The sequence below is a fragment of the Neovison vison genome, chromosome 1 (genome assembly GCF_020171115.1).
Source record: "Neovison vison isolate M4711 chromosome 1, ASM_NN_V1, whole genome shotgun sequence".
NCBI lineage: Eukaryota > Metazoa > Chordata > Mammalia > Carnivora > Mustelidae > Neogale > Neogale vison.
Window position 1 is genome coordinate 133,941,634 of NC_058091.1, and position 24,470 is coordinate 133,966,103.

At 44.2% G+C, this 24,470-nt stretch overlaps 2 protein-coding genes across 2 annotated transcripts in view; one reads left to right on the plus strand and one right to left on the minus strand.

Annotated features, from left to right (window-relative positions):
- Nucleotides 1-9,715: 9,715 nt before the first annotated feature.
- GCM2 (glial cells missing transcription factor 2) lies at nt 9,716-16,133 on the minus strand. The gene is made up of 6 exons (XM_044250914.1): nt 16,115-16,133; nt 15,850-15,974; nt 12,431-12,683; nt 12,190-12,302; nt 11,608-11,733; nt 9,716-10,660 (listed from the first exon to the last, which is right to left on the minus strand). The coding sequence occupies exons 1-6, from the start codon at nt 16,131-16,133 to the stop codon at nt 9,716-9,718; spliced, it is 1,581 nt and encodes a 526-aa protein (XP_044106849.1).
- SYCP2L (synaptonemal complex protein 2 like) overlaps nt 16,132-24,470 on the plus strand; it is a 110,317-nt gene continuing 101,978 nt past the window's right edge. Inside the window, exons 1-5 of the mRNA XM_044251038.1 lie at nt 16,132-16,176; nt 16,494-16,669; nt 17,262-17,593; nt 20,192-20,388; nt 20,479-20,655. Coding sequence (XP_044106973.1) covers nt 16,132-16,176; nt 16,494-16,669; nt 17,262-17,593; nt 20,192-20,388; nt 20,479-20,655 — 927 coding nt within the window. The remainder of the gene's footprint in view (nt 16,177-16,493; nt 16,670-17,261; nt 17,594-20,191; nt 20,389-20,478; nt 20,656-24,470) is intronic.

Genomic DNA, 24,470 nt, shown 5'->3' on the forward strand with positions numbered 1-24,470 from the left:
TCACAAAATCAAAACTTAAGGTCATACCTTTATTTTAAAGGCTCTGTTAGAGTTCCATGATGAGTGCGATATTCTTGTAACAAGGGTAGTGACACCCAAAGCAGAAATGGATGGATCTCTGCTCAGAAGCCTGAAGGGCTAGCAATCGAGCCTGAGGACAGAGACCTCTACTGATGACTTCTGTACATCCCTTTCTGGTGTCATAATTCTGGGTGCCCTTGAACTAAGGGGTTTTAGTGTTCCATCTTGGCAATCGCCAGAGAAGATCTTTAAAAGCATAGTGCTTAGGGTGGTTAAGAGAAGGAATTCAGGTGACTTACGGAAACCTGGATCAGTAATACAGTCTAGTAAATGGCCCACCTGGGGACACAAGGTTTTTTCAATTGCTGGGTTTTTTTTTTTTCCAGCCTAACAGTATTTATTATTTTTGCACCACACCCAGTGCTCCATGCAATCCGTGCCCTCTATAATACCCACCACCTGGTACCCCAATCTCCCACCCCCCACCCCTGCCACTTCAAACCCCTCAGATTGTTTTTCAGAGTCCATAGTCTCTCATGGTTCACCTCCCCTTCCAATTTCCCCCAACTCCCTTCTCTCTAACACCCCTTGTCCTCCGTGATATTTGTTATGCTCCACAAATAAGTGAAACCATATGATAATTGACTCTCTCTGCTTGACTTATTTCACTCAGCATAATCTCTTCCAGTCCCATCCATGTTGCTACAAAAGTTGGGTATTCATCCTTTCTGATGGAGGCACGATACTCCATAGTGTATATGGACCACATCTTCCTTATCCATTCGTCTGTTGAAGGGCATCTTGGTTCTTTCCACAGTTTGGTGACCGTGGTCATTGCTGCTATAAACATTGGGGTACAGATGACCCTTCTTTTCACTACATCTGTATCTTTGGGGTAAATACCCAGTAGTGCAATGGCAGGGTCATAGGGAAGTTCTATTTTTAATTTCTTGAGGAATCTCCACACTGTTCTCCAAAGAGGCTGCACCAACTTGCATTCCCACCAACAATTGCTGTTTTTAAAACCTCACCCTGAAGAGTCATGAGGAGAGAGAATGTTTTATTTCCCACATGCAGAGGTCTCCACACGCAGCCAGGTGGCATTTTTACTTAGTAGTGCCCTTTTGGTACATCAGTCGGGAGGGTCACATGTGGCTACAGTCAGAGAGGGGCTTCTTCAACCTCTTCTCTCCATGCCACAGCCCCTGAATGCCTCATGTTTCAAAAGACTTGTCAGACACACCATAAAACACAAAGTCGTATGGGTGGCTCAGTTGTCTGAGAGAGGATCAGGAGATCCAGCTCTAATGGGCCGATTAATGGAAAAGCCATTACTGATGTAGAATAGGGAGGATATTTTTTTGCTTTAGCCAAGTGGTATGGAAATATGAACAGATAGGGTGACTATCAGCAAAAGAAGTTAGGGGTAAGAACTCTGGTTGTCGTTCTGTGTGGTTTGTAAATAGAGATGTTAAAGGGTGATTTTTTGGTTTTTGAAGTGTTTACTATGAAGTTTATTTATGACATTTATACCTTAAAAGATAATAAAAATATATTCTCTCCCATTAAGTAGACTACACAGTTAAAATAAATATTTTTTCCTTGTAGAAGCTCAACAATGAAATCATTTTATGTAAATATTTTTATTTTATTTTTATTTTAATTTTTTAAAGATTTTTATTTATTTATTTATTTGAGAGTGACAGAGCAATAAGGAGAGAAGCAGAGGGAGAGGGACAAACAGGCTCTGAGTTGAATGAGAAGCATGACATGGGGCTTGAATCCCACAACCCTGAGATCATGACCTGAACTAAAACCAAAAGTCAGATGCTTAACTGACTGAGCCACCCAGGCACCATTCAATATAGCTTTTAATAAAACACACTGGCTTTTATTTACACTGTGAAATCAACTTTACATGACCCACGGGGTAGACATGTTACATCCGACTCCTTGCAACTCATTGGCTCAAAGCCCGTTTCAACACACCTCCTAGAGCCCCACCCCACCCCAGAAACAGCTTTTGCCATGGTCACCAATGATTTCCATGTTGTCGGATCCAAAGACTTTTCTGTCCTCATCTTTGACTTCTGTGACCCCCCTTCTCTATCCTGGTTTTCTCCCTATATGACCACTAATTCTCATTCCTCTGTCAGATCCTCCTACCCATACTACCAATTGGGAATTCCTTATGGTGCATACCGATTCCCCTTTCTTCTCCTTCTATACCAACACTGTCTGATAGAAATTTGTGTGAGGATAGAAATACCCAAGTATGCACTTACCTGTGCAGCAGCCTCTAGCTACACATGGCTGTGGAGGAAATGTGGTCAGTATGACTTGGGAACTGAATTTTTAATTCTAGTTCATTAATTTTTATTGCCACATAAAGCCAGTGGCTGCTATTGGGCAGCACAACTTCAGACTGTCTTATAAGGTGAGCTATTAAAAAGCAGCTTCAGACTTGCAATTTCCTGGGTTTTCTCTGTAGCTCAGATCTCGCCACAGAGCTGTAGGATTAGAGTTATCTGAGAACTCAGATGACTCACAAGCACTGACTGATTGTAACTGTTCCTTCCTCAGCTGCTACTATTTGGAGAACAGCACCAGCCACTCGGTTGGCCGAACTTAGAAAATGAGAGTTGTTCCTGATTTTTTTCCTTTTCCTCCCTATCTCACATCCAAACTGTAAGTAACTTCTATCGATTCTATCTCCAACTTGCATTTTGAACCTGTCCACTTCCGACCACCCAATCCAAACCATCATCATGTCATGCCTGAATGACTTGCCATTGTCACCCTCCCTTTTGAACCCCCCTTCAGCCCATTATCTACATAGTTTCAATATCATCCTCTCAAAACATGAGTTAGATCATGTCGCTTTTGTACTTATGATTCTTGCATGTTTTGCCATTGCTTTTGCAATAAAATGTCAATTTCTTGTTTTGGACTTCAAGAATCTGGACCCTGCTCTCCCTTCCAACCCATTTTATATTGTGTTTCCTCTTGTCCATTTGTACTAAACCTTCTGGGACGTGTGCTCTGCTGCCCTGGGGCCTTTACACTTGCTGTTTATCGTCTGCAGTCTCTTCCCAAGCTATTGACCTGGACAGATTTCTTACTCTTTGGTTCTTAACTCAGTACTTCAGGGAGGTCTCCCCTAACCACATATCCCAGTGAGTTCGCTTCTATTTCCTTATTCTCCACATCAGCATAGAAACTGGTTTCTCCTTTACAATGTGTGCTTGTCTCTTTAATGTTTATGTAGCACACCAGCCTATGAGCTCCCAGAGGACAGAGGCTTCTGTGTAACTCCCCACATTTATCTAATAGTAGCACATCACTGATACATAGTAGAACTTGATAAATATTTGTTGAATGAATGAATGAGCTCATGCTTTGACTTGTAGGCAGAGTATTATATCTTATTTTATTGTTTTTAAAATTCAATTTTTAGGGGCACCTGGGTGGCTCAGTCAGTTCAGCACCTGCCTTCGGCTTGGGTCATGATCCTGGGGTCCTGGGATCATTGATGGGCTGGGATCATTGTTGGGCTGGGATATCGTTGGGCTCCTTGCTCAGCGGGGAGTCTGCTTCTCCCTCTCCCTCTCCCTCTCCCTCTGCCCACCTGCTTGCCACTCCCCCTGCTGTGCTCTCTCTCTCTCACTAGCCCTCTCTCTGTGTCAAATAAATAAAATAAAATCTTTAAAAAATAAATAAAATTCAATTTTTAATTTGTATTTTAAATAGCAACAAGTGGATGACTTGGCTCCTGCCAGCATCTTCCCTTCTTCATTAAATGAACCCGACAATGGCATCCAGGGAAAAGTTGAAGATAGTAAAGATTAATTACACTGAGAATAGCGTCTTTCTTTCAAGTCCCCACACAGCATATTGCTTTCAGCTTCCTAGAACTACCTACACTAATGAGGTTTCCAGTACTATTCTGGAAAATCATAGACACTGGTTGCCCTTTGGAATTATCTGGGAAACTTTAAAATATGCCGGTTGGGTCTCATCCCTGTAGATTCTGCTTTAATTGGCCTGAGGTGCATCCTGCCTGCTAGGACTGTTGCAGCCGCCCAAGAGATTCTAACGTACAGCCACCGTTGCCTATCACAGAGGGAAGTTGTAGCCCAAAGAAGGATGGGTGTGGTGAGAAACTGTCTTTCAACTCATTCTGTCAGTTGTGAGTTCTGTTTGCCATGCCGTTCTTAATAAGCATCTCACAGGTAAGTTAATAGTGTTTTATAAGATGTTTAATCATGAAAAAAGCCCATTTGCTTTTCTGACAAATGTTCCATTGAAACTATCAGAGGTTGGATTCAATACTCTAAGATTTCTCCAGGTAAATCCACTTCTAGACTGTGTACTAGAAGGATGAATGATTAGCAAGTGAATAATTTGTGTTTCTGTTGAGTGTCCCTTGGCACTGGTTAAGTCTACCTGTGGTCCTCTGCCTGAACCAAAGGTGTCAGCTATCAGCCTGGCCTCACCTCTTTTGCTTTTTCTCCCCCTGTGCTCAACAGCTGGTGTTGTCATGAGTCTTGCTAGAGGCTTGGGCCCCTCCCAGTTCATCAGCTGAGCAGAGCAAAGTATGTCAGAAACCCCATATTTGAAAGCTACTAATAAAGTTACAAGCAGAGAGCTATTAAAAACTAGCATTCATAATCAGTATTTCATATTAATCACAATATGGCGGCCAATATGGCAGCTAGGCCTTTATAGGTTTTCTACTTCCATGCATTTCCCACAAAACTTGTTGCTCCCGAACCACTCGGTTTTCTAAGCAGTAAATATGGTCCAGAGTCTACAAGTCCGATGCCTTCCTCAGCTGGCCCGGTTCACGGATCTGTGCTACACAGCCACCCTGCTCTGTATCCTGGCTCCTTGGAGCATGGCGTGGCTGCGGGGCCCCTGGCCGACACTTGAGATATGTCTCTCCACTCGCCTCTCCTGGGATCAACTCACACACCGTGGCTCCTGCGTACTGCTCACTATCTAGACTCTTCAGCGCTGTGGTTAAACTTACAGATGCCAAAAGTCCCGTATGTGTTTGTTTCCCTCATTGGCTCCCACTTTCTACAAGCTCATTGTCATCACCATTGACTCTTTCTACCTGAGCCACCCACTGTCCCCTGGCTCCGGGAAAATGTGTCTCACTAGTCAGTAGTGCTCACCCGTTTTGATCCATTTTAATCGCTCTTTGGAATTTCCTTGCAACCTGTGCACTACTGGTTGCATAATATCTCTTTGTAAGTTGCCTTGCCTTCCAACAAACAAACATCCCCATACTCTCTTGCTTTGTCTAGGCAAGAATATTTTGAAATCATCGGTTTGATGTGTTACTTATCTCTTTCTTTATTACACATTAACATAAATCTATAACGATTCACGTAAAATATCTACAGATTATTTAGAATCGCCCTGTAACCAGGGCACCCTTTGTACCATACTTTGGGAAACATCTGCCTCAGGGCCTCCACCCCAAGTGTATTCACTCCCCTCCCTGCTCTGCTCTTTTCTGTCTGTCCTATGTGGATGCCGCAGGTCCCACACAGGGACATATATACTTAGGACTCCCTGCTTGGTGCGAAGTACATGTGTGCCAAGTACAAATGGAATTTCAGTGATAAATGACTCCAGTCAAAGCTAATGTCATATTGTAGATGTCTAGATTCTGGAGGTGAGCTGACTTCCGACCCCAGCTCTGTGCAGGTTACTGCCCATCTCTCAGATAGTTCAGAGAACGGCTGGAGGGTGTAAAACATTAGCGTATGTCCAAAGCTTAGAATAGTTTCTGCCCCTGCTGGTGTCATATAAATGTTAGACATTACTACAAGCTGTGTGTTTAGGCAACAGAAGTCGAAAGAAAAAAATAGTCCGTGAATGTGCTGGTCAGCCTTTCCTTGAGAAAGAGTTGGTTAAGGAATCTTGGGAGTGTATTCATATTTATTTAATCCGGAGACCAGGACTCAATGTATTTATTACATCCAGGTATTAGGGCTTTAATGAACCTGGTAAAAAATATATAACACTCAATAATTTAAAATGCGTCTGACTTGATGTCATTTAGTTATGCAGGTTGAGTATTCTATAAAAATTCCATTTCATTCCATTCTCAAAAGAAATTTATGTACCTTGTATTAATTTGAAAACCAAATTATTTTAATAAGTACTAGGAGCTGTGTAAAAATGTGAGTGTGTATGTACATGGACTCTGAATTTTTTGAATAGGCTTCCTCTTATTAGTATAGCAAATAATTCTTCTAAAATAAGCCACTGAAGTACCTAGAAATAAATTTAACTGCGAAAGTGGAAGGCTTGACCTGCATAGTGAAAACTGTAAGACATTAATGAAACAAATCGGAGAAGTTACAAATAAGTGGAAATACCGAGCTCATGAATCAGAAGAATTCATATTGCTAAAATATACATATTACTCAAAGCAATCTACAGATTCAGTCCAAAATTCCTACCAAGATTCCAATGGCATTTTCCACAGAAATAGAAAAAAAAAAACCTCTAAAATTTGTGTGGAACCACAAGAGACTGCAAAAGCCAAAGCATTCTTGAAAAACAGGAATGGGGCGCCTGGGTGGCTCAGTAGTTAAGCTAAGCATCTGCCTTTGGCTCAGGTCAGGATCCCAGAGTCCTGGGATGGAGCCCCGCATCAGGCTCCCTGCTCATCTGGAAGCCTGCTTCTCCTTCCCCCACTCTCCCTGCTTGTGTTCCCTCTTACTGTGTCTCTCTCTGTCAAATAAATAAATAAAATCTAAAAGAAAAAGAAAAAGAAGAACAAAGCTGATGGCATTGTGCTCTCTGATTTCAAATTATATTTCAAAGCTATAAGAAACAAACAGTATGGTAGTGATGGTAGTGGCATTAGACACATAAAAAAAAAGAAAAGAAAAGAAACAGACACATAAACCAATGGAACAGAACAGAGAGCCCAGAAATAAATCCATACATATATGGGCAACTAACTTATAACAAATCAGCCAAGAATATACAATGGGGAAAGGACAGTCTCTTCAATAAATCATACTGGGACAGCTAGTTGCAAAAGAATGAAACCAGACCACTGTCTTACTATACACAAAAATTAACTCAAGGAGATTTGGAATTTAAATATAAGGCCTGAAACTACAAAATTCCTAGAAAAAAAACAGAGGCAACAAACTCCTTGACATTGGTCTTGGATGATTTTTTGGTTTTGACACCAAAAACAAAAATAAGTGAAATGACATCAAACTAAAAGGTTTTGGCACAGCAGGGGCAATCATCAACACAAGGAAAAGGGAACTTACTGAGTGGGAGAGAACATTTACAAGTCATATATCTAAAAAGTGGTTAATATCCAAAACACATAAAAAACTCATACAAGTCAATAGCGAAAAACAATCCAATTAAAAACATGGGGAGAGGATCTGAATGGACATTTCTAAAGAAGACACATAAATGACCAATAGGTACATGAAAAGATGCTCAACATTACACATCATCAGGGAAATAGAAATCAAAACCACGGTGAGATATCAGCTCACACCTTTAGAATGGCTATTACTAAAAGGACAAGAAATAACAAGTGCTGGCAAGGATGTGGAGAAAAGGGAACCCTTTTGCACCATTGGGAGGAATGTAAACTGGTACAATTACTGTGGAAAACAGCATGAAGGTTCCTCAAAAATTTAAAAATAGAACTACATGTGATTCAGCAATTCCTGTGCTGGGTATCCATCCTGGGAAAATGAAAACACTACTTTGAAAAGTTATTTGCACCCCCATGTTCATTGTAGCATCATTTACAATAGCCAAGTCCCAGAAATGACCCAAGAATTTGTCTCCCTGTGGATGAATGGATTAAAAAAACATGTCGTATAGATACAATGTAATATTAGTCAACCATAAGAAGGAATGAAGTCTTGCAATTTTGACACCGTGGGTGGATCTTGGGGGCATTATGCTAAATAAGTCAGACAGGGAAAGACAAATACCGTATGATCTCATTTACATGTGGAATCTAAAATAACAAAAGATGGGTGTTCATAGGAGAACAGATTGGTGGTTGCCAGAGGTGAGGGAGGGGAGTGAACAGAATGGGTGAATGGGTGAAGGGGGTCAAAATGTACAAAAAAATAACATGAAATAAACTATAATATTGTTAAGTGAACCTATAGGTTTTTGTATATTAAAGCATCAGTTTCCCAGGTCATAATATGAACAAAATTTTTCCTATTTTTTGAAAGATTTTATGTATCTATTTGACAGAGAGATCACAAGTAGAAAGAGAGGCAGGCGGGGCGGGGTGGGGGGGCAGGAAGCAGGCTCCCTGCTGAGCAGAGAGCCAGATGCAGGGCTCAATCCCAGCACCCTGGGATCATGACCTAAGCCAAAGGCAGAGGCTTAACCCACTGAGCCACTCAGGTGTCCCTATTTCTTTTTTGAAATAACTCAAGCATCAGCAATGCTATCTTAAAATATCTTTATTACATTCGATCAAATATTATCAATAACATTTATAAGGAGTAACAAAGGAACAGTAAACCTGTATATGAATAAAAGATCTCAATTCTAATACTGAAACTTAATCAGAAAAAAACACATTTTAGCACAATAATAATCCATTAAATACATATCATCGTTAGACTGTTTCTGTTATGAAAACATTCATTGATGTTAAGAAAAGGTATTTAGCGGATACTGGAAAACAAAATTCTCTTTTTTTTTAAGATTTTATTTATTTATTTGACAGAGAGAAATCACAAGTAGACGGAGAGGCAGGCAGAGAGAGAGAGAAGCAGGCTCCCTGCTGAGCAGAGAGAGCCCGATGCGGGACTCGATCCCAGGACCCTGAGATCATGACCTGAGCTGAAGGCAGCGGCTTAACCCACTGAGCCACCCGGGCTCCCCGTGGAAAACAAAATTCTCTTAAAAACAATTTCATGTTATCATTCTATTGTAGATTTTTTAAAAGGCTGTAGTTATATGCTTGGAGACAAAATGATCAAATTTATTTCCTGAAGCTCTTGTAATGGATTGTTAATGCTAAATAAAAATTCTAAGAAATCACTTGGGAGATAAGATTGTAAAGATTTCTTCCTGAAACTATTTTGACAACCTCTAAGGGCCAGATAAGGATTTGTAAAATTCCCTATGGTCAAATGAGAAAGGGTTTAGAATGAAAACCAGCACTCGTGGCTTCGACCCCAGTGAATTTAGCTTATTAATCATCATGTTACCCAACTTGCTTATTTGTTCATTTGGGAGAGTCACATTTCAGACCTGATCCCAAGTTTAGTGCAGTAGGGTTTTTTTTTTCCCCCTTTGAAGATTTATTTATTTGAGAGGGAGAGAAAGAGAGAATATGAAGCAGACTGTGCGCCGGGTTATAGAGGCTGGCATGGGGCTTGATCTCCCAACCCCGAGATCCTGACCTGAGCCAAAATCATATTGGAGGTTTAATTGACTCAGGCACCCAGGTACCCCTGTAGGGGTAGGTTTTAAAACGCTGTGCCAAAATTTCCCTATACTATCTAAAGATTTCCAACCCAAAATTTTCTCAGCTGACCAGCATTGTTCTTATTACATATGTCTGCTAGATCAACTTCCCAGCTCAAACAAGAGATGGCTTCTAGTCCACATTTCACTACACGCATGGACACCACTATTACACTGTGTCCAAGACTATTGTTCAAAAGTCCTCACTGTCATAGCTAAAGAATGGACTAGCCCCATCTGAATAACTGATCGCAGATCCCAACCTCGATGGATACACATCCCAAGTCTCCGCTCCATCTGTCCTGGAGGGAGTGGGCTCTTGGGGAAAGGCCAGAGTGGGTCCGATGGCTCTGCAGTCGCCTGGAATAGTCAAAGGAAGTGATCCTGCTGGTGAGGCTGCCCTGGCTACTGAGGCTGGGAAGTCCAAGCTTTCCGGGTAGATGGGCAGGGGGATGTTTTCAGAAGCATAGTTACACCCTGAAGGGCTCTTCCCTTCCTGTATGCTGTCGCAGTATCTCAGAGCAGGGGGCTGGTAGGCCTGGTAGGACACTTTGGTGGTGGTGGTGATCACGGTCTGTAGGGCTGGAGCACCTGCCGGGGGAGTGGAGAGGTACCTGCATGGAAGCTCTGAGTTATAATATGGGTGAGTGGCCACAGCCTGGAGCTGTCCATGGTCGGGCCTCTCCCCAAGGCCAGGTGCTCCAAGAGCTGCTTTCCAGCCGTGTTGTTTACTGGTGAAATCAAAGCTTCTCTCAAAGCTGCTGTAGGAATTGACATTATATCGCAGTGCATTCAGATGAACCCAGTCTGTGTCATTAGAGATGCTGCTGGAATTTGGATAATGGGCAGGATGTGGGCTTGAATTTTTGTAACTAGGACCTGCCAATCCATAGCTGCAAGGTGGCCCAGGCAAAAAAATTCTTGGATTTGGATATTTCTGAAAGGGTGGCATTACGTCTCCTTGGAAGGTGGCTAGGTCACAGGTAGCTTTGTAAGCCTCGGAGCTGGGGAAGGAAAAGCAAGGCTGCCCTGGAATAGGGAAGCCAGGGCCAGTGTCAGCAATTACATCAGACTCTTCTGGACTTTCCAAGGGAGGCATGTTGTTGAAATGTCCACTGTTGTCTTGATTCTCTGCAGCCTAAAAAATATATATATATGTATATACATATATATATAAATTTATAAATTAAAATGTAAATTACATGGGTGCCCTCATCTGTAACAGTAGGCAACCAACAAAATAAAAACAAATTTCCAATGGGCCAGTTGTGTGTTGTGAGCCCTGCAACTGCTCAGGTATGTGATTAGGGCATAGGACCCAAGGGTTGAACTTGAGCTTGCTCAGGTATGAATTCCATACTGCTGAACGAAGAGAGTTCATGGTCGCCAGGCAGGGTGGGTCTGAGTGGCAGAGGGCTCTGTGTTTCTCATCCTGTATTCATAATAACGGAGTCACAGGAGCCTGACCCAGAACTGGGTTCAAATCCTGACTCTGTCCCTTAGTAATGGAACGAGTTACTTAACCTCTCTGAACCTCAGATTCCTAATTGTAAAACTTTCAGTAACAACCACCTTCTCTTGTGGCTTTTGTGACCGTTTCATATTTGAAGCTCTTAGCCCTCAGGTGCCTGGCACATAGAAAGCACCCCAACACAGTTTCTCTTATCCTTGGACTATCATAGCCAGCTTGGTGTGCTTTGGCTGAAACCAGAGCAAGTTGCCCCAAGAGGTTTTATTTGTTCTGTGTAAATAATGCAAAGGATGGTCTCAAGAAGGCACTGTTAGTGCACTGCTGGTACGCACAAGTTTCTCTCTTTATTAAAACCCAGTACCTGTCCTTGTCTCAGGCTGTTGGCACACATCCTCACCATCTCACTGACTACAGAGATAGTTTGCTTTTTTTTTTAAGAAGAAGAAATTAGGAACTCTATCCAAAATGTGGCTTCAGTGACATTTTGTGGGAGATATAATTTTCACATAAAATAAAACCTAATTGATTTATGACATTTGTATTTTACATAATTAGCGATGTATTTTGTGATGAAAATGAACAGAGACCACAGTGTCATCGTAGCTCCCCATTACCTCTGGTTCTCGAATTCTCTTTCTCTGGGATTGGTAAAAAGAGGCCATTTGTCTCTTGATGGCACTTCTTCTAGCTTCCGTCTCTGATTTGCTTTCTGGTCTTGGGTGATCATGCACTCCCTTGGCCTGCGTTAATAAGGAAATAAATCTTGTTTATTTATTTATTTATAAACTTATTTATATACTTTATAAACCTATTCTGCTGAAGGAAGCTGGCAGCGTTTGTCAAAAACTGATTGTCTCTCCCAAGATCTCAGGTTGTTTTTTGTTTTTCTAAAATGACAGAGAAAAAATTACTGAACTCATAAAACAGCACAGATAATAGAAATCCTAAAAGATCACCTAACAATCTTTTCCCCATATTCACTAAAATTTGGCTCACTCTCTGCTGCCCTTACAGAACACACAGAGGCAGAGCTCATTCCTCAGATCTGGGTAAGGCTCCGGGAGCCCCAGCCCCGATGTCAGACCACGAAACTCTATTTGGGTTAGTCCGGGCTTCCTAAGGCACATGGCAGGTGGTCTGGTCCCCCGTGGTATGGTGAAAATACCCACCACAGACTGTGATGTCCCCCCACCTACCTGGAAAAATATCGCGTTGCCATCAAGTCGCCAGAAGTTGGTTACGGGGTATCCGCTGTGCCCTCGACAGGGAATCAGCTCCAAGGCGGAGTGACAGTTGGGACACGCCTTCTCTGCCAAGCCAGCGGGAGAGAAATATTAGTAACTCGGACCCCAGGTGCTTGTGAAGGAGGAAAGGGAACATTCCTTGGGCACCGGGAACTCGAGGCCACTAGGCCACCCCACGGGGTCCCCGCCTCACTCTGCTGCTTCAGGCGCGCCTTGTCGCAGATGGCGGGCCGCAGCTGCAGGCGGGAGCCGTCGGGCAGGGCGCAGGCCCGAGCGCACACCACCACGCCTAGGCACGACTTCTTGAGGATGTGGCCGTTGTGGTTGTTGGTGTTGCGCATGGCCCAGCCGCTCAGGTGGCGCTGCGCCTTCTTCTCGTCGCTGCGGTAGATGAAGCGCACGTAGCCGTCGGGCCACTCGCAGAAGCGGTCGAAGTGCGCAGGCTCCTGGAAGTACAGGGCGAGCGGGTGAAGCCCAAGCCGGGCACCTTGTGCTTACTGTAATGGGTAAGTTAATCCAGCAGAACACAGAGGTCAGAGAGGTTAACCGACTTGTCCAAGGTCCAGAGCTGGTAAGACCTGGTTCTAGGATTTGAGTCCTACCAGTTTGACTCCTGGGCCTGTTCTACCATCATGGGAGACCACTTCAGGGTACATTTCAATGTTAATTTGGAAGTGAAAATGTTTTCAAGTGAAGCATCAAAGTGCCAGGCTAAAAAGTGATTATAATGCCCTATTGCTGAAATGCGATTCAGTCTGTAAATATCTCCGTTTTGGTCCAGTGCTTTTCCTTCTAAATCTCTTGCCTCTACCTCAAACCTGTTGGTTGCATCAGCAGTGATACCCAGAGCAACACGACAGAGATAAACACAGCTTTCCTTGCTCCTCCCAAATTAGCTCTCCCAGGTTATAGGAGCACCGCGATGAAGGACTTAGCCATCAAGGTCAACCCAAGCATGGGATGGAACCGGCAAAGTCCTGGACCTCATCCAAGAGCAATGTGGATTTTTGCTCTTCTCAACAAAGAGCCGCATGGCCGAAATAGTTTTATCTAAAACACACAGCACTGCTTCAGCATCCACCATTGGTGGTCCTGCCCATGATATGCGTTATCTATACCGCAGTGTCTCTTTTGTATAGAAGTTTAATATAAAATTGCCCTTTATGAAACACTTAATATTTAGCCAGTACTCTCTAGCTCAGGGGTCAGCCCTAGGAATCCAGGGCCCAATCCAGCCTGTCTTAGTATGATTCACAAGCTAAGAATGACTTTTATAATTTTTAATGCTTGGGGGCAAATCCGAAGAATTTGATTTCATGACACATGGAAATTAATCTAAAATTCAAATTTCAAGACCCATAAACACAGTTGTATTGGGAAATGGGCGTGCACATCTGTCTGCATATTGGCTAGGGCTATTTTCCATCTATGACAGAATTGGGCTTTTAAAGGCGCTGAGACAGTATGGCCCGCAAAGCCACATTATGGAGTATCTATGATCCCCACGACAACCTTTCATGATGGGCGTCCATACTCTTATTTCATAGATGAGGAAGTGGAAGTTAGAGACAGAACTTTCTAGAGTGGCATAACTGGGATTCAGACAGATCTGTGACAGCCAGGTGCCACTGGCTTTCCTGATATGATAAAGGCTCAGAAGAGTATTATCACTACTTAACAAGCTGTTTACAACCTTCTCTCTCCCACCACCCCAAGGGCATTCAATCAAACATTGGCAAAGCAAAATTATTCTCAGTTGGACAATTCAGACTTGAATACCTCATTAGTATTATGCATTCTAACAAAAATAGGTAAATGGGTAATTTTGTTTCCCAAACCACAGGGATATGGTTGAAATCATTTATTACCAAGAGGCATCATTTACCTTTTCTCAGAAATACTGTAATTGCCATCAATTAATACATTGACTTAAGGAAAGTCACAAATGAAATATTTAATGATGTACTATTAACTCTAAGTGTAGACTAAATGCAAACTGTTTATAAAGTGAGCATTTCAATCCAAGGATCTTGGTAAAATAGATAATTTCCCAGAAGAGAATATTTCATCAGTGTCCCCCTGTAAGGGTAGAGAATCCCCCATCCCTCATGTCTCATAACAGCTACTAAGGCAGCGACACTGAAAATGAAGCCACTGAGACCATATTTTTCAGTCAAAGCAAAAAATGGAGGACTCAAGGATTGGGTTGTTTTTGTTCTAAAGTGTCGGCACATGCAGACAAAAATGCACACCCTGAACATGACAGAAAATCTGGCTGATAGCTTGAGATTGTTATCTAGTTCCACCACTAGATGACAGGTCATCTTAGCCTGAAACGAAGGCATATTCGGGAACTATCTCAAGGTCATACAACCAGTTTAGCTTTTTCTTCTTCAGTCAGCCGGAGCGAGGCTAGGATCCTGTTTCTCCACTTCTATTTCCCAGTGTACCTGCACTTTTGAGATATTACACACATTCTCTGCTTAAGAACCTCTTATGAAGTTTCATGAAGGAAAAGTAATTCACATTTGCTCAGGAAGTCTAGAAAAACGCACAAAAGAGGAGCCGTCTTTCCATTATTTGGAAGTGGCTCTTTCCTAAAATGCAAGATTAGACTATTATGAAGATTTTCTGGAGGGAAGTCAGTGAGAATGAGATGTTCTTGCTGTGCTATGGTCTACCTTCCCACAAATGGATGATGGAAGTAGCAGACTTTAAAACAAATAGAACAGATTACTAAACATATGTACATTTAAAAAAATTGCTGATCTCTTTGAGAGGCTACATGACCTTGCTAATGACTTGCTATTTTCTGATTAATATATATGGCATGTGGTAGTCTCTTTCCCAGTTCCAAACATTGCTGGAAGTCACCTTTGCAAATGTGTGGGAAGGCACTTCTCTCACCTTCTACCTACACCCAGGACTTCAAAGTCACTCCTCAGTTTCTGCCCTAAACCAGTATGACCAAGCATAACTGTCCAGCTCATTCCCGGACTCGGCTCTACCTTACTTTGCTCCATTAAAACAAAACAAAAATAAAATCACCCTAAAAGGAGGTGATCTCCTTGTCATGAGAGAAGTAAGATCAGAAGTTAGGGTCAAAGTCCAGATTCCAGAGGCTCCCTTGTCACCTGGTCTGGTTAGCATGTCATCCAGGGCAGCCACTGGCGTCTGCATCAGTCACCTCAGCCCCGCTATTTAAGATTCGGGCCACGGTGATTTATAGTCCTCTTACAGTTTTGGTGATTAAGAAGCAATGATGTCTACATTCGCTGTACCCTTCTCATAGATTTCAAAGAATGGATGAGAGAATCACCTAGTTTCCAGCTTGGATAAAGGAAAGCAAGCGACAGGTGTCCAAGTTCTCACCAGAGAACTTGAAGCCTAATTGACAGTTCTCCAGACAATTGGTGTGTTTCAGACATGGGCAAGGAGAAGACACATCACTAATCCCAACTCTGCGTCTTGTGGCGTCTAACAACTGAGGACTCTCAGGGAGGTGGCAGTTGGAGAGGAGATCTCTCCTCACTTTCTGCAAGAACTTGAACGCCATCAGCCCTTTTTTGGATGGACAGAGCCACGTGCGCGCGGGCACCGGGTTTCACGCACCTGAGGCATCTGCGGATCGTTGATGTCCCAACTGAGCTTCATCCCGTAAGGGCACACGCAGTCCGCCTTCTGCCCCACTTCCGCCAGCATCTGCCCGCACCTTGCTGCGCTCCCCGCCAACGATCCTGAAAGACAGAAGAAAAAAACCTGGATGGGCAAGGTGATGTTTTCCGTCTTATTGGATGGAGATGGAGAGACAAAGACACACAGAGAGACAGAGAGAGAGAATTTATTTAGAAATCCAGAAGTGGTGGAGGAGGGTTACGAGCTCTGTTCTCAGCCATGGCGCTGGAAACTGCGGCGTCGGCTCCGGCCAGCTGCCCGCACGTTTATATTGACACACACACCCCTCCAGGCTCCGCCTTTCCCCTCTCCTTGCCAGCTCCCACCCTCCCTGCACCGGCGGGGAGGGTCACCCCCGCCGGGATAGAGACCTAGGAACGGAGGGGGAGGTTGACCTGAGCTCTCGGGGAAACTGACCAAGATGTCCGGGGGCGAGGATGGGGGTGGGGAGGTGAAATGTCGCATTTAAGTAGAAAAAAAAATTTTTTTTCCCCCTAACCTCTCCTCGCCTCTGGGGTTTGGGGTTGTGTTTCGATGGAAGGTTTTTGCGACAGAGGCTTTCCAGCCGATACAATTCCTAGGCACTGTTTGTAAGACCCTGGCCGTCGCGCGCCCAAGTCTGGGTAACTGCGCCCGCGCCCACTGGCTTTGGACTTCTGCTCTCCGGCTTTGTCACAGCTGTTGTGAGTGTCGGGGAGTCTGTGCTTTTCTCCTGGGGGCTGGTGGACTGGCGTCCGAAGGAATGCCAAACGTCCCGGTGAGCTCGCGGGTCTAGGTGCACCTGTTCTCCGGAGGGGCTGCCCAAGGGAAGTGGCCCAGTGAGACAACAACAGTCCCTGAAAGTGAACCTGGAGAAGGAGGGGTGAGATGAGCTACGGGTATCCGGACGGGGAGGGGAGGAGTAGGGGTGGGGGGGCTCTTCGGGCCCAGCGCTCATAAGCAGGACATTCAGCGCTCTCTCTCTCTCTCTCTCTTTCTCTCCGCCCCACCTCGTCTCAGTTCTCTCTGGGCATCAGTTTCCTTATCTGCTTAAACAGGGGATTGGGACTCCGTGATTTCTCAGCAGCCATCCACTGGAAACAACGTTTTAAAGATCGTCTTTATTGCTGTGTTGTCGTGGAAATACCCCCATTCCATCTGCGGAGGTTTTCTGGAGCCTGGAGGAGCCAGCCACGTGAGGGGGCGCAGGACGCTATGGATCCCCCGGGACCGACTTATTAGGGGTTTTCCGGTACCTAGAGGCGTCCAATAAAAGAGATCGTTTGACATGACTTAAATCTCTCTGTAGCCACTCTGAGCGGCGAGGGAAGTGTTTTCCCGGAATTTGTTCTCGTGCCTTTGCTCTGCAGGCGGCACGCGTCTGTTCCCAGCCGTATCCAGAAAAGAGCGGCTCCTGAAGGCCAGTCACTGTTAGAGGGGATGCTGGGTGGGACCTATTTCCCTCCAAACCCCGAAGCCCGGCGTGCGCTGGACCTGGGAGTCGTCCAGCACCCTCCGGGCGCGCGGACCGCTGTTGCGTGGGACCCGGCCGGGAGCGCGCCCCGGCCAGCGCCTCCTGCCAGACCTGTCTCTTCCTTTGGCCAAAGGCGGAAAAAGCAGGTGCCCCTTAAGCCCGCAACCTGCGGTAATGAATTGTCCGCGCTCGCGGTCCTCTCACCTCCCCCGCCAAGGGCACAGTCAGGTTTGTTAGGAAAGTCGGTCCAATACTGAGATGCTTTTCAGAGCTACCAGCGTGGGCAGCGGAGAACTCCGGTGACAGAAAATGCCATATTTGGGCAGTTTCACGATTTTTCTTCTTTTTCTAGTTTCAAGCTGGATGTTCCTCCCAACCAGAGGCGAAAGTCCACGCGAAAAAAAGGACTTGGTCATCCCCCAGCCTCTCCTCCCCCAAGTTCCCTTTTTTTGAAAGATTGTGTAGGTCAGGGTTTCTGATTAAAATCACTCTCCCGTAGTTGCCACGAGGATGGGGAGGAAGCGAAGAGCGTGTCCTCTCTCACCCCAGGAGTTTTGTTAGCAGATTTTCGTCATATTAACTGAGTGTCGAAGGTCTGGCGACTCCTGTCCTTCAACTGTTTTTTTTTTTTATTCTGTTTGTCTTCCAAATGTTAAAACTATTCACACCTTTCTTTGACAAATACATATGCCATTAATTGTGATAGGTTAAAATAATATATACTCTAAAATGCTTTAACATAACTTCAAAAATATTTAAAAATCACCTCTGAGACTGCATAGATGTTAATTTTAATTTTGGGTCTTATTGTAAAAATTATTAGAATCTTTCTTGTCTCTATAATCTCGGAATGTTCCTAGAGAGTCTTTGAGTCTTTACCTTCAAAAATCTAAATACAGGGGTGCCTGGGTGGCTCAGTGGGTTAAAGCCTCTGCCTTTCACTCAGGTCAAGATCCCCGAGTCCTGGGATTGAGCCCCACATCCCTCTATCTACACAGCAGGGAGCCTGCTTCCCCTCTCTCGCTCTGCCTGCCTTTCTGCCTGCTTGTGATCTCTGTCAAATAAATAAATAAAATCTTTTTTAGTATATGTGCTGCCGAAGCGAGCAGAGATGGCAAATAGACAGAGAAGCAGGCAAAGATTTTATTTATTTGACAGAGATGGCAAGTAGACAGAGAAGCAGGCAGAGAGAGAGAGAGAGAGAGAGAGAGAGAGGGAAGCAGGTTCCCGGATGAGCAGAGAGCCGGATGTGGGGCTCTATCCCAGGACCCTGAGAACATGACCCGAGCTGAAGGCAGGCTTTAACCCACTGAGCCACCCAGGCGCCCCTAAAATCTTTTAAAAAATGTAAAACACAACAATTTTTAATGTTAAACCCAAACAAATTAATTATATACCTTTTTTTTCTAAATGGATTCTAGTCTCTAAAGAAATGTCATTGAGTCTCTCCCATTATTAGTTTCAGAAGAATTAAAATCTTAGTTCCAAATTGCTCTAAAATTATGTCTCAGTAAAACGTTTTAGTAAAATAAGCTTACGGTGGGGAGGGGCTGCCTGGGTGGCTTTGTTGGTTGAGCATCTGATTCAGTCTCAGCTCAGGTCTAGATCTCAGGGTCATGAGTTCAAGCCACAGGTTGGGTGTGGAGCCTCCCTAAAAAAAAATTAAAAAGTGAAATTTTTAAAATAAAAATAAAAAATAGTTGTGTTTTCTATAATGTTGTCTTACATTTCTCCAGAAAGTTTGAATGCATTAACAACCCTATAGTTTGGAAGGATATGTTCCCCCCCCAATTCTGTAAATAATTGATTATCAAGTTTTTGCCTATTATTAAGCAAACTGTAATTTTATTATATTTTATTGTATTCTCATTATATTATTTGATTTTGTAAAGTCAAATGCACTTAAACTGTATTTTGATTATTGTTACTATCCTTCCATTTATTTTTTTCCTGTGCTAGTATTTTCTTTGATTCAGAACAACTTTATATTCATAGCTGGCTCTTCCTTCATTACTATTTTGATACAGTAAAAGCTCATTAATTAAAAAGCAAAGGCAGAAGCCTTTGCATTTGCAAGGCTTGGGTGAAAAATCAGGAAATTAAGGTAAGTATATTTACATGGTATTGCCCAGGAAACAGACATCATGATCTTTGAAATTAGTACCATTTTGAACGGAAGTCAGGTGTGTGTGCTGACCTGGGTTGACTAGCAGAGATTCTGGATCGGTTAGGTCTTAATTTGATGCAAACAGGTATGTTCTGTAAATGTCTTGACATGAAATACCCATAGTTGGTAATCATAACACAAATTGATTTTTACACAAGGAAAGTTTAGATCTTAGTGGTGTTTAAAAAAAAAAAAGGTTTCATTTATTTATTTGACCAGAGATCACAAGTAGGCAGAGAGGAAGGCAGAGAGAGAAAGGGGGGGAAAGCAGGCTGAGCAGAGAGCCCGATATGGGGCTTGATCCCAGGACTCTGGGATCATGACCTGAGCCGCAGGCAGAGGTTCAACCCACTGAGTCACCCAGGTGCCCCATATTTGTTTGCTTAAAAAAAAAACAAAAACCAAAAAACCGCAGTCCAATTTATTTTGCCACCGTGTCCACATAAACAGGCTACTTAAGGGCGAAAACCTGGTCATTAGCACACACTCCAGCTGGGTTAAATGAAGTAGGTAGGAAAGGCGAGTGGATGAAATTATTTGTTTGCTCCCCCTCCCCCCACCCCGTTTTGTTTGGTTTTGGTTTTGACAGAGAAGACCATGTTATTGGGGTGTGGGGCAGCCCTTCTTTTGTGAAGTCAGGAATATTCTCACAATTTCAGGTGCAAATCTGCTTCCTATTGGGGAAACTCCAGTTTTTGTCTCTATCAGTATCCAGAGACCAAAAACAGCTCAGCCGGCAGCTGAAGGCGGAGAGAAAACTGCGGCTTCCACAGAGGGAATATCTGTCGGTTTGGAGCTCCGCAAAGGAAGAGTGTTTCCGCGACGGTGTTCACAGCCTCGGAGGAACCGCTTCCAGGTGTGCGTGCGCGCCCAGGTGGCCCGACCACGAATGCTCATCACTCGCGAGGGTATCTTGCGTCTCATATAAGGGCGGGGTACATTTCAGGTGCGGGGTAAGTGGTTAGCGTCCCGGCGAGGTCTGGAGCTCAAAGCCCCGAGGCTCCCCGGGCCCTCGCCGTGGGGGAGCCCGGCTCGCCGCGGTTTCGGGCCGCAGAACTGCACCAGGCTGAGCGCGGCGCCCGAGGGAGGCGCGCTCTGGGCCGGGAGCCTCGGGATGCAGGCGGTGAGTGGGGCTGGGAGGATCGGGGTTCAGTCTGAGCCCTTTCTCTGCGGTTCAGGACGGGGGGCGCACGGATGTGTGGTCCGTCGGGCTCTGGGTGCAGAGGCTGGCGTGTTCCCCCGGGACCCGGCACCTGCTACCGTGCCCTGACGCCGGCGGAAGAGCTGGAGGGGAGATGGGGGCTGCGGACCCTTGACCCCTTCCACCCCCTTAGGTTTGCTTAGAGTTTATCCGGAGCTTTCAGCGAGGGAACCAGCCAGGATAGAAACCTCTGGTCCCTTGCCCATGGAAGAGGAAACTGGAGAATTAATGTTTAGAGGCCAACAAATCATTCTTCTCAATTTGCGGCCGCGTTTCCCCAGCCCCTGCTACTGCGTAGACCGTGCAGTGACATTAACCCATCTGGGCTCAGACCTGCGGTCCCAAGTGTAGGGACCAAGCGGGGACTCGGGCTACCCGCGCCGTAGATCAAGGTCCCTAAAAGGTCCGCGGTCCCACCAGTGGTCCCACTTCTAACATTCGTTTAACTGGAATCACTGCTGGTGAAAAAAATAGTTAAGTCTGCATTTGGGTCTTTGACCCAACTTTTCATATTTGTAAATAATATTGTAACACGTGCTGACATTCAAGGATCTTTTCAAGTCCATATAGAAGTAGGACTGTGAGCCCAAGCTAGATTAAAAAACAAAAACCATATCTTTAGGAGATATTTGAAGTTTATTTTTTTGTGTATTATACTTTTAAATAATTGTTGGAGTGAAGTGAGCAGATGAGATGCTGTTAATTAATGTAGCATAATGTGTTGTGAAAACCAAGGGGCAGACCCAGGGATTACTCTTGAGGAAAAGGTGTAACTGATGAAGTTCTCGAACCTAGGTGAGGTTCAGTGGGGTGAGGTTCGGAGCCGACGGCTAAAGAAAGAATTCTTAAGACGTCTCTGGTGCAAAAAGGTGGTTTATTAGAGCACGGGGACAGGACCCGTGGGCAGGCAGAGATGCGGCTGCCCTGGGCCTGTGAGGAGTGGCTGGTTATATACTCAGGAGTTGGGTAGGTGAGGACAAAGGGCTGTTCAGGAGGGCTATTGGGACAAAGAATACTATCAGGATATTGAAGGCCTGGTTACTATCAAGCCAAGGCCACTTTCCCTCTAATGAGGCACTAACATAAAGAAAATTGGGAGTCTCCTGGTGGAATGTGACATTCCTGCTATCAGGCGTCCTTGTTAGTGAGACTTAGGTTTAGAAGAAATTTAACTTTATTTACTTTTCTTTTTACCTCCGCCTCCTTTGGTTTCTTATGGAGGGGAGGGTGGCATTAGGGCTTGAGAAACTGAGTTATGTGTCCTTGGAAACTGGGCTATTGATAAGGTAACTTCTTTGTTTGTAAATCTCAAGGACATTTGCAAATAAAGGGAGACTCCTGCCTTACAGGACTGTGATTTCTGCAATATAACCATTTGTTCTTTTAGGGCAGTCAGGGGTGCCTGAGGAATGTCATACATATTACTAAGGGGAGTGGGTGGAGAGGGGGTGCAAGGCGCCAGCCCTTGCTCCCCCCTCAGCCAGCCTCCTGCTCCCTCATCATAACGATCACAAGACAAGTTAAATGTCTTGTGAATTCTCTTGTGGCTGTTGTTAATATTTGATCCTGGCAGTTGCGGTTAAAGTCCTGGAGGAGTGTTTAAAATTCACTGAAGTCCAAAAGCAACCTAGAGCTCCATCTCACGACTGGGCTTGAAACACACTTTCCAAAACTTCATTTTATAAGCTCTCATTCTAAAAATGGTTCATTTAACCAAAGCTTTCTATTTTATAGCTGTCACTACAGAGTTTGTCTATTTTGTGTGACGGTGATGACAACGATGTTTGCTTTGCTATTTGTGATAGTCTGTAGTTGTTCTAATACCGAAGAAAGTTCAATTATTTCTAAGTAGTATGTTACTTAGACCTATAATCAGTGGCACAAGTCAACAAAGTTCTTGTTCGGAATGACCCTATGATGCTTCATTACTTTAATTTTTAAAACTTGAGCTTCATTTCTTGGAGGCATTTTTAAAAACAATCTTTTTGTACACAGGTAGAGGAAGGTCCTTTGCAGTCTGTGAAGGAAGACCCTAGGAGTGGACTTGCCCCCAACGCTTTCTATGTAAAGATCAAGTTTATTTTTTGCTGGGTGGGGAGGGAGAGAGCGGGGTGTGTGTGAGTGTGTGTGTGTGTGCACGCGCACGCATGCGCGCGCTTGTGCGTGCCCTCTTCCTAGTTCTGTGATTGCTGGCTATCAGCACAAAAGTTCTCAGTTGCTCAAGCCAGAGGCAGAGAGAAATCTTTGTTCCTTCCTCTTCCCTAGTCTCATATTCAGTTCATTACCATACCTTCGACTACCCTACCAATATCTTAGTCTGAACTATCTTGGGCCAGGTAGTATTCTAGGTAAACAGTATTGAACAAAACATACAATTCCTCCCCACATGGAGCTTACAGCTTGGTGGAAAGCCAAAGAAATAGGTCACTGACCAAAGGAAAGGTGTAGGAAGGAAAGAAAGAGGAGATCATCCTGGAGAGTGGAGAGCAGAGGCACTTGCCTTACTTGAGTTAGTCCTGGAAGACTGACCTAAAAAGGTGATAATGAAGCTGAGATCACAGGGTGATAAGGAGCCAGCCAGGTAGAAAGTGGCAGGAAGAAGCAGTCTAGGCATAGAACAGTCAGTGCAAAGGCCCTGAGGGAAGGCAGAATTTGAGTTAAAAAAATTTAATGTAATTTAACTTTGTTGTTATTTTTGTTTTTGACTTATTAGTAGGGAAGTCAGGCAGAAGAAGTTGACAGATCAAATCCTGCAGAACCTTGAAGACCAAGGCAAAGGGTTTGGAATTATTCTGAGTGCACAGAAGCCAAGTGGAGTCTCAAGCAGGCAGAGGCTTGAGCATCTGAGAGTCTGAGTGTAAATCGCAGCTGGGCAATCTCATGAAAGTTCTTAACCTTTCCCAGCCTTTCAATCTCCCCAGATAAAGAATCTGTCCTTTCAGGGTGGTGGTAAGGATTATGTGAGAACATCAGTGGAACACTCTGGGCACAAAAGTTTCACGTAAAAATATTCTGTTCACATGTTTAATTTCAAATGGTATCTTTCCTTTTAAATCAGTACTAAGAATATGCGGAATTCGGAGCTGTATATAGTAAAATAACTCCTTACTAAAATAATATTGTAGGGGAGCCTGGGTGGGTCAGCGGGTTAAGCCTCTGCCTTTGGCTCAGGTCATGATCTCAGGATCCTGGGATCGAGTCCCACATTGCATAGGGCTCTCTGCTCAGCAGGGAACCTGCTTCTCCCCCTCTCTCTCTGCCTGCCACTCTGCCTACTTGTGATCTCTCTTTCTCTGTCAAATAAAATCTTTAAAAAATTGTATATTGGTAATTTAACCTTTGAGAATAAAATTTTATAAAAATGGAAAAAAATCCTATCTTCAGAGTACAGATACTTAAGGGTCTGTTCAAATGCTTGTATTTAGAAGTAGGTCTTGGCTGATGTTCAGGTGGAAAAAATTTCACTCTTTATGACCATTCACATACTTAGTCAACAACCTGTGATTGTGAAATTCATTTTCTTCAAATTCTGTCATTTGTGTTCCTCATAATTTGCGTTTTTAGGGTCTTAGAATTTCTAACCTTAATAAGGAAAAAGTCTCTTCTCCCACAGATATCTGGACTTGAAGTGTAGTTCTAAGTCAGTGGCTCTCCAACTTAGCATGCAATTTGGTGAAGCCCTCCCCCCCCCTTCCGGTGTTTCTGATTCCTAATCAGTCCCCTGGTGATGGCCATGC

What these genes read in the sequence shown, in the direction of transcription:
- GCM2 (XM_044250914.1), bottom strand. An exon ending in GCAACGCGATATTTTTCCAG is followed by an intron (nt 11,734 to 12,189) that starts GTAGGTGGGGGG and finishes TTATTAACGCAG; the next exon opens with GCCAAGGGAGTGCATGATCA. An exon ending in AGAGAATTCGAGAACCAGAG is followed by an intron (nt 10,661 to 11,607) that starts GTAATGGGGAGC and finishes TATATTTTTTAG; the next exon opens with GCTGCAGAGAATCAAGACAA.